This window comes from Belonocnema kinseyi, chromosome 9, assembly GCF_010883055.1.
Source record: "Belonocnema kinseyi isolate 2016_QV_RU_SX_M_011 chromosome 9, B_treatae_v1, whole genome shotgun sequence".
Classification (NCBI taxonomy): domain Eukaryota; kingdom Metazoa; phylum Arthropoda; class Insecta; order Hymenoptera; family Cynipidae; genus Belonocnema; species Belonocnema kinseyi.
This window is the reverse complement of record NC_046665.1, coordinates 110,267,177-110,277,909: the sequence shown is the minus strand read 5'-3', so window position 1 is coordinate 110,277,909 and position 10,733 is coordinate 110,267,177. Positions and strand designations below refer to the sequence as shown.

Below are 10,733 nucleotides of genomic sequence, written 5' to 3'. Positions count from 1 at the left end.
TTCTGTCCCTGTTTTTTCCGAAGCTTTAAATATCTCATCTATCTTTTTGTTATTTTGAGCTTCTCTTACTAGTTTTTCTTCTTTTGGTGGTCTCCCTCTACCACATTTTTTCATCTCGTCTGTCTTATCTAGGTTATTCTCAGTTATTTCAGTTTTGTCAGTCTTGTCTCTATCGATATCGGTATTTTTATTACACTTCGCGCCATCTGCTGCTGTTACACCTAACTTCGTGACCAGTTCCTTGTTTCCCTCGTTTTCTGCCATTTTAATACTTTTTCGATCTAACCTATAAATTTTAACCCCTTACGTATATCGCCAATAATAAAATACAAATACCTTTTTAAACGTCACTTTTTAATCTCACTTATCAGCCTACTTTTATTGCACTTAATAATCATCACTCACACCATATAATATCATATAATAACCGTAATTCTTTATAAATACTTCCGTTGATATGGACACACATACGCACACTTCCACTCCACCTAACCAAGTCCACATTCAACCTTTTAGTTGAATTTTAAATAAAAAAATGTAATAGTTGTTATTTAAAATAATGGAGATTTTTTATTTAAATAACTACTAAATTTTTTTATTAAAAATTTATCTTTTTTGGTTTAAAATTCAACTACAAGGTTGAATTTTTGAACCGATTTGCGATTTACTCGACCAGCCCAGGAGGTCGGAGTGCGGTCACGAAAAAATCAATAACTTTTGAACTACTGCAAAATGCAAACTTTTTTTTTCATCATAATTTTCGGAAGAGATTGTAAAATCTACTGGAACGTGGAAGAATTCTTTCACAGACGGAGAAGTTTAATTAATTTTCAATTGTTTAAAACAAACAATATTTTAAACAATAAAAAATTTTTTACTACCCAAAAACTTTTTAGCGTGAAGTATACTTCGTAACCCAATTATTGAATTTCGATGAACCGTTCTCGACTAATTCATTTTTGAAAAAAAAATGATTAAGAACTTTGATTGTTAATAATTTAAAAAAAAATGTTTGCAAAAATATTTTAGTGGAGTTATTTTGATATAAAAACAAATCGAAAACGGTCTAAATTGATTGCAAATAGAACTATCGATTTAAAAGTGCCACACTTGAGATATTTTGACTCATGTCCTCCCAGTTTGAAAAAAAGTTGTTTCGAAAAAAACGCGTTTAAAGCTTTACGAGCAATTAAATCCTTGACAATTTTTTGATCTCTAATATGCTATAACTTTATCATATATAGGCCCAACTGCATTTTTTTATGATCCTAAAGTATTATTTGAGCCAAAATTATCACCAAATAGTTGAATTTTCAACAAAAAAAGATTAGTTTTCAACCAAATAGTTGGATTTTTAAGTGAAAAAATGCAATTTTAACAAAGTCGTTTTATTAAAAAAAAAAGATCAATTTAGACTACAATGATGAATATTTAACCGGAATACTTGTATTTTCGACCAAAAATATTTTTAAACAAAAAAGTTAATTTTCTATCAAAAAGATGATTCTTTAATCAAATATATGAATTCTTAACCAGATAGTTTAATTTTTAATTAAAAAAGACAAATCTTCAACTAAATAGTTCAATTTTGAACTAATTAAGATAAATTTAAAACCAAAAATAAAATTTGAACTAAAATGATGAATTTTCAAATAAAATTATGAATCTTATTTTTAAATAGTTGAATTTTAAACCAAAAACATTAATTTTTAACTAGAAATGATCAATCTTTAACTGAAATAGTAGAATTTTCAACAAAAATACTAATTTTCAATGAAGAAGATTAAGCTCTGGAAAATAAGATGAATTTTCAAAAAAAAAAAAGGGTAAATTGTCACCAAAACTTGAATAGTTAAATTTCCACTTAAACAATTTCTGTACAACCCAAAGAGATTCATTTTCAATTAAAATGATGAAATATTTAATTACAATAGTTACATTTTCAGTTAAAAAAATTTTTTTTAACTAAAATCATGGATCTTTAATATTCAAATTTTCAGTCGGAATGATTTATTTTTGAAACAAGAAGATTAATTTCTACAAAAACAGATGCATTTTCTACTAAAAAAGATAATTTTTTAACATAAAATTCTATAGTTACATTTTTAGTCAAATAATTATTATTAAAAAAAAGAATTTTAAACAAATAGTTCAATTATCCACAGAAAAATTGAATTTCAACGAAAAACGTAAATTTTTAACCAAATAGTTGAATTTTGAAGTAAAAAAGATCCATTGTCAACCAAAAAAGAACAATTTAATTTTCAGTTAAATAAATAAATTTTTAACTAAGCTGATGAATTTTCAACCAAAAAGATGAATTTTCCACCTGAAGAAGATTAATTTCTACCAAAAAGACGATTTTTCAACAAAATAGATGAATTTACAACGAAATATAACAAAATAATTATTTTTCAAGTAAAACAGTTACGTTTCCAGCTAGAAAATTATTATTAAGCCAAATAAAAAGAATTTTCAACAAAATAGTTAAATTATCAATAAAAAAATTGAGTTTTAATGAAAAAAGTTAATTTTTATTCAAAAAAATTAATTTTCAACCAAAATAAAAAACGATTTTTCAATAAAATATATGAATTTACAACGAAAAAGTTAAATTTCTAACTAAAAAATACCAATTTTTAACCAAATTGTTGAATTTTGAAGTATAAAAGACCAATTAACAATCAAAAAAGAATAGTTCAATTTACAGTTGAATAAATTAATTTTCAACTAAGCTGATGAATTTTCAACCAAAAAGATGAAATTTTCACCTGAAGATCAATTTCTACCGAAAAGACGAATTTTGAACAAAATACGTTGATTTTCAACTAACATAGTTAAATTTCCAATTAAAAAATTATTATTCAATCAAAAAAAAAAAAAAAAAATTCAACAAAATAGATAAATTATCGAAAAAATGGAATTTCAACGAAAAAATTGAATAGTTAAATTTTCAGTATAAAAAATTATGCTCACCCAAAAACATGTATTATCAACTAAATATATGGAATATTCAACTGAAATAGTTACATTTTTTGTTTAAAAAAATTCAATTTCAAGAAAGAAAAAACAATTTCTCAACAAAATAGTTCCAGTTTAACTGAAATAGTTAAACTTTTAGTAAAGAAGATTAATTTTTAACCAAAGAAAAAACAAAATTTTCAATACAATATCTTATTTTCGACCAGGGAGATTCATTTTCAATTAAAATTATGAACCAACAGAAAAATTAATTTTTAACAAAAGCGTTTAACTTGTGACCAATTAATTACATTTCCATTCTAAAAAGATGCATTCTGAACGGAAAATGTAGTATTTGATTTTGGTTGCATTTTCAACTAAAAAAGATAAATCTTTAACAAAAAAAATGGACTAAAGTTGAACTTAAAACCAAGTAATTGAATTTCCAACCAAAAAATACTACTTTTTAACAAAATGGTGGAATTTTCAACAATGTACTTAAATTTTTACCCAAAATCGATGAAATCTGAGTACACAATTTAATAGTAGACTTTTCAACTAAAAATAATTATTTTACATGAAAATAGTAGCATTTTTAACCAAAAAGATGACTTTTTAACTGAATAGTTCAATTGTCTAGAAAATAGTATAATTTATAACCTGCAGTGATGAATTCTTCTTAATTGAAAAATATAATAATAGATTTTTCAATTAGAAGAATTAAATTTCAACCAAACATTTTCAATCAAAATATGAATTTTCAGCCAAGAAAGATGACTTTAATTATTTTAACTTTAATTAAAGAAATAATTTTTATTAAATGATGAATTTATTTTTTTTATTGATTGAATAATATTAATATTTATATGTGTATCGTAATGTTGATTTTTTTAACTTGAAACTTTTAATTCATAACATTTTTTCATAGAGTGCCTATTTTTCGAGATATTTGAAAGTTTCAAGTTAAAAAAATCACCTTGTATAATAATAGATTTAAAAAAAATTTATTATAATTTTAATATTATTTAACAATGCAGTTAACTTTTTCACAGCAGAGGGATAAAAAATGGTAAAAAAATTTGTTACACAAATTATGGAAAGGCACTTTGGAAACAAAACCACTTTTTAACATAAGAATTTTTTTGTAAATAAAAAGTTTTAGTTTAATTCTGAATTATATTAAAATTGTTGGGGATTTAACAGACCGACATTCCACCGTGCATTGAGTGATCACCACTAGCCGTCTGGTGACTATTGTGATTCATTGATGCCATTGCTCCAGGATCCATATTTCCATGATCCATACTACCATGATCCATACTTCCATGATCCATATTACCATGATTCATACTTCCATGATCCATACTTCCATGATCCATATGACTTGTGTGATCCATATGAGATCCATGACCACTCGAGGAATTCATCATATCACTGTGAGACATCTAAACCATAAGAAAAAAAACTTGATACCTTTCAAATTTAAAAGTTCCGTATTTTCAAATTTCAACGCTCTTAAGTTTTAGAAACCACAACGGTTCAGTGGTTCAGTTTTTGTAAAAAAAAGGGGGGATTTAATTCATTAATAAATCTAATACTAAAGCTACCAAATTTTCCACTTGAGGTAATAAAAACTGAGTTGCAAATGAAAGTACTCAAAGTGGAACTGTTAAATTTTGAACTTTTGAAATAGAAACTTAAAAGTTTTAAATTAAAACATTTTCTATTCAAATGCTCAATAATTTTCGCGTATAAAATCGCAAGTTTGAGCGCGCCTAGGGCGCGCCGGTTGAATCTCGCGCTCAGATATTTATTCATTGAATTTGGAATACTTGAAAAAAACTTTATCAAAAAGATCTCTTTTAGATGGCAGTATTTATATGCGTCTTCATATTCTGTATTGTCTATTTAATTAAGTATAGTCAAAGATTAAGTTTCTCAAAGCTCTGTAAGCTTTGAGGTACATTCTCATTGTGACACTCGCGCTGCGCGCTCGATTTCCGACAGACATTTGTAAACCGGTTTTGTTGGATTTTTTTTCTCATAACTTTCGTCGTTTTCCACACATTTTTTGAAATTTTTTTTTTCAACGTTACTTTTCACGAATAAAACAAAAAGTACGCGTCCTATCAAGAAGTGATTCTCAACGAAATTGTAGATCTTTTTTGGGATAACCATTTTTGTTAATTCCATCTTTTCTCGTATCCTACATAGTTTGTCCACAAAATGGAATTTTTTATTTTCCATTATTTTTTTGCAAACAAAATTTGAATTTTCGATTTTTCAAGAAAATCCAAAAATTGTTTATGATAATATTGTAGGGCTTTCAAAAAGAAATGTTTTACTTCTCTTGACTTTTTTCATGTCGTGCGTTTTTCGGCTTCAAATTTTGATTTTCGGTTGATTAAAAAAAATTTGAAAACGCTATAACTCTGAGAATTTTCTTTTTATCGAAAAAAGTCATAAGGATAAATTGTTTGTTCTTTTTAATACTATAAATAACCGTACATATAATTTTCTAATTCAGAAAAAAGTGGTCTCAAAACTTTCAAAATGCGCTCACTTTTTGAATTTTTATCAAAAATGGCTGGTTCACGAACTCATCCTTTCTTGTAGGACCTAAAAAAAGTGTGCCAAAGATGAATTTGATTCGTTCATTTTTTCGAGAGTTATCGTGTTTACGGACGGACGGCCAGACAGAGACAGACAGACAGACAGAGGCCATCGTGAAAACCTGATTTTCGGATTCAGGGGGTCTCGAAACGTGGAGATCCGTTGAAAAAGTGTGATGTCAAATTTCCGACAATTCTAATACTTTCTCTATCATAAATGATGAGAACGTAAAAAATTTTAATCCGCGTTATCATTTCTAATGCTCTAAATTAAAAAACAAATCAATGAATTTTAAATTTTCAAAATTATTTAATTTTAAGAAATTTTAAGCTAGAAACATCAAATATTGAAAAATTGAAAAAATTTTAAGTGAGCACTTCTTAAATTAGAAATTCAATTATTTTATAAATTATTAATTATTTTATTTTTGAATAATCCTTGGAAAGCTTCAAAATTTTATTTCAAAATTTTGAGAAATCTAGAAATTGTTTTAAATTTGTTTTAAATTTGTTTTAAAATTAAAATTATTTTGTAAAGTTTTTTAAAACTTCTAAATATCTGTCAAAATCAATTGAATTTTTTCTACTATTTTCAGAAAATCCTGCAAATTCTAGAAAATTTCTTTGCGATTTGGATGTATAAATAACAATTGAACATTTATTATTTGTAGGCGCAATTTGAGTAATTTTAAGAGATATGAGGAGTTTTGAAAAGATTGCGAAAGGCTTCCAAAGAATAAAAAACATTATCTTAAGATTCCTAGGAAAATTAAAAATAATTTTTCATTTTGAAAAATGATTTTAAGTGAATATTTAAAAAGTTTTTCAAAAATTTATACAAAATTTTCAAAAAAGATTCTAGAAGATTTTAAGAAAACTTTTCAAAATTTGCATGCTAATTTTTAATCTGTTTAAAACTCCTAAATATCTCTTAAAATTACTCAAATTTTGTCTACAAATGTCCATTTGTAAATTATAAATCAAAATTTTAAAATTTCACTTACAAATTAAGCATTTTTTGAAATTTTAACGATTTCAGGTTTTCTATGCCAAAGAATTCAGTTAAAGATTCTTTACTTTTAAATATTTGGTCTCAATTTACTTGTCTTAAATAAAAATTCAAATATTGCTAAATATTCAATAATTAACCTTTTTTTTTTTAATTAAAAATTTCAAATTGAATGGGGTATAAATTGAATATCTTAAACTGTAACAATATATTAAATTTAATAAAATTCTTTAATTAAGAATATATTATTATGAAGTTATTTTTAAAATAAAGTTAAAATCTGAAAATTCTTAAATTTTGAACGGGTTTCAAATCGTTTTTGTTCACTTTTTATTACTTACAGTACAGATAAATTAAAAAAAATTTTAAATTAAATAAAAAGGTTTTTTTATCCAACATTTTCAACATCAAAGGCTTTTAATTTTCTATTTATTCAAGTTTTTAAGAAAACATTTAAAAATTCTTTTTAAAAAAATGTAAGGTACAAATTTGTAAAATCCCGGTAAAAAAATGCATTGTCATTTCCCGGTTTTTCCCAGTCTCAAAAAATTCCCGATCATTTCCCGGTTTCCCGGTCCAGCGGCCACCTTGTTTTGAGAAAAACTCCAGGTCTACTTTTTTTTTAATCCAGTCAATTCTATTGAATTGTAACACATTCTATTGGTCGCAGAGTAATTTACCAACAATGTATTGTACACTTATTAATCAATAGAAATGTACAGGGCTTTTCCATAAAATTATAAAATTGTAAACAATTTTCACTGATGTTATTATAAAATTATAGTTTTTAAATCTTTGCATCTTGTGAAATCTTTCAGAAACTGTTTCAAGCTTTCTGAATTCCCTTGAAATCTTTGTGCAATATTTTGAAATATTTGTAAAATATTGTATACCTTTTGAACTCTGAAATATTTGTAAAATATTTTCAATTTTTGCGAAATCAATTAAATATTTGTGAAAGCGATTAAATTTTTGTGAAGTCTTCGAAATTTCCGTGAATTTTCTTACAATCTTTGCAAAAATAGTTTGAAATCTTTGAAATCTTTTTGAAATCATATATATTTGTGAACTTAATAAAATCTTTGAAACCTATCGAATACTCTGTGATTTTCTCAAAACCTTTGTGAAATCAATGAAATATTTAAAATATTTGTGAACTCTATTTAAGGCTTTGTACAATGTCTTGAAAATTTTTAAATCTTTGTGAATTGTAAATTTTTTTTATATCTTTATAAAGTAATTTAAATTATTGTGAAATCAATTAAATGTTTCTGAAATCTTCGAAATCTCCGTCAATTATCTTAAAATCTTTGGGCAATATTCCTAATCTTTGACATTTTTATGACATTTTTTTAATCTTTGCGAAATTAATGAAATTTTCGTGAATTGTCTTACAATCTTTACAAAAATAGTTTAAAATCTTTGAACGTTTTGAAATCTTTATTAAATCATGTCAATCTTTGTGAACTTAATAAAATCTTTGAAACCTATCGAGTACTTTGCGATTTTCTTGAAATCTTTGTGAAATCAATGAAGTCTTAAAAATATTTGTAAATTTTTTTTAAGGCTTTGTACAATATTTTTAAATCTTAAACATCTTTTGAAATCTTTGGAATCTTTTTAATATTTTTCAATTCCCTTGGAATCTTTGATATCATTTGAAATTTTTGTGATTTCCTAGAAAACTTTTTGAGATTAATGAAACCTTTAAAATACTTGTGAATTATATTTAAATGTTTGTAAAATATTTCGAAATTTCTTAAATATTTATAAGCTCAATGCAATGTTTGAAACCTTTCGCACACTTTTTGATTTTTTTTAAACCTTTGTAAAATCAATTAAATATTTTAAATATACGTGAATTCTATTAAAGTCGTTGTGCAATACTTTGAAATCTTCAAAAACTATCCAAATCCTTGTGAATCCTTTTAAATCTTTATAAAGTAATTTAGATTATTGTGAAATCAATTAAATCTTTGTGAATTCTATTCAAAACTTTGTGCAATATTTTGAAATCTTTGAACCCTTTCGAAATTTTTGTCAAATCAATAAAATATTTGAAATATTATTCAATTCCCTTGAAATCTTTGAAGTTTTTTTAAATCATCGTGAATTCTCTTAAAATGGTTGTAAAATCTTTAAAACCCTTTGAACTCTTTGAAATACTTGTGAAATTTTCTTAATCTTTTTTAAATCAATCAAATATTAAAAATATTTGTGAATTCTATTAAAATTGTTGTGTAATATTTTGAAATCTTTGTAAAATAATTTAAATGATCCTGGAATCAATTAAATCTTAGTGAAATTCTTGAAATCTTTGTGAAGTCTTTGAAATCTTCGTGAATTCTCTTAAAATCCTCGTGCAATATTCTTAAATCTTCGAAATTTGTTGTGAAATTTTTTTATCTTCTTGAAATCATGTAAATTTATATGCAATTAATGATATTTAAAAGATTTTGAAATCTTTGTAAATTTCTTAAATCGTCGTAAATTTTCTTAAAATCTTTTGTGAAATCTGTGTGACATCAATTTAATCTTGGCAAAAGCGTTAAAATATGTGTGAAATATTTGAAATCTTTGTGAAGTTTTTGAAATCTTTGTAAAAATTTAAAAATATTCTTTAAATCTTCGGCATTTTTGTGATATATTTTTAAATATTTCTGAATTTTTACAATCTTTGTGATTTTTCTTGAAATCTTTGTGAAGTACTTTGATATCTTTGAAACCTTTAAAAACTCTTTGGAATTTATGATATTTGTGAAACCTTCGTGAAAACTCTTAAATATGTGTGAAATTTCTCTTGAAATCTTATAAAATATTTGAAACCTTTTTAAAATCTTTATGAATATATTTGAAACCTCTTTGAAAGAGCCTTTTTCTATGTTCTTAATTTCTCTTTCTGATTCTTAAGAAATCAATCGAAAGTTTATAAAAAAATAGGAAAATTTCTTTAAAAAGGGGCTAAAAGATGGACTATGATCCCTGGAGTTTAGATGATTTTAAATTTAAATATTTCAAAGTTCAAGTCCAATGAAATACATTCATCTCGAAGTTGATATTTTGAACAAAAAACTTCAATTTCCTAATGTAAATTACTTGTTGCAAAAAACAAAGACTTTTCCAGAAGATACAAAATAGGACGATAATTTTGAGAACAATGAGGCAGTAAGCCAATGATTAAAACCTTTCTTCTGAAAGTGTTTTCCCCGATAAGATTATCATGTTTGTGATAGGAAGACAATTAATTTAAAGATGACTTGTAAAAAAGAGTTTAAAGAAAAAATTCAACAAGATTTTTCTAGGGAGTAAATATTTGAGATCGCTTTCAATCTCTATACTGAAACAATACCAAGTATATTGTGTCAAAGCAAAACATTTCCAATTAACCAACCATTCATGAACTATATTGTTCCGTTAACTATGCTAACTCACGGCTTCCTTACTCAGCAGAGTTAAACTATTTCGGAACGGAATTAATCATGGTCTTTTGATTTTATTTTTTAGTTCAGTGATTTTGATGACGAAATTCAAAAACGGTTTCAAGTTCGGATTGAACCGTTAAAACTGAAGGTAAAATTCTATGAAGAAAAATTGAAATGGTTCTGAAAACAATTAATTCTATTTTGGAAGTATCTAATTTGACTACATTATCAATGAATAGGATTAGAAATTAATAATAATAATCGACAAGTACGTGAAGTATAGAATACAAAATATTGAAAATGTCTCAGAGGTAAAGGCTAGTAGATGTGTAAAACTACATGTAGCACCAAAGAAATAAATTTATTCTATTCTTTAATAACACAGGCCAACAATTTTCAGAACCAGAGACCAGACCTACTATACCCGAAGGTTTTTGCTGCGCTGAATCCGAATCTGACCTCAGAAAAATTCCATCACCCTCAGTTTTCGAGATATTCTAACCTAAAAGGGTAAAAAAACCCGTTATTTTGATGTGTTCGAGGCCCCGTAACATCGCGAAAATTTTTTTTTCACAAACTGACAATGGCAACGTAAAGAACTACTCTTTACCTTCAAAATGCGATGCTTAACTTTTTGATAAGATTTTTCATAGCCGAGATATGGCGGATTCAAATATGAAAAATTTCACTTTTCACGGATATCAATTTTACTACAAAAATATTTGCCCA

At 25.3% G+C, this 10,733-nt stretch overlaps 1 protein-coding gene across 3 annotated transcripts in view; it reads right to left on the bottom strand.

Moving 5' to 3' along the window:
• Positions 1-10,733, bottom strand: part of LOC117179546 (high affinity copper uptake protein 1) — a 50,780-nt gene that overhangs the window by 19,608 nt on the left and 20,439 nt on the right. For all 3 annotated transcript variants that reach the window (XM_033371455.1, XM_033371454.1, XM_033371456.1), the window contains exon 2: positions 4,167-4,406. In XM_033371455.1, coding sequence (XP_033227346.1) covers positions 4,167-4,406 — 240 coding nt within the window. The remainder of the gene's footprint in view (positions 1-4,166; positions 4,407-10,733) is intronic.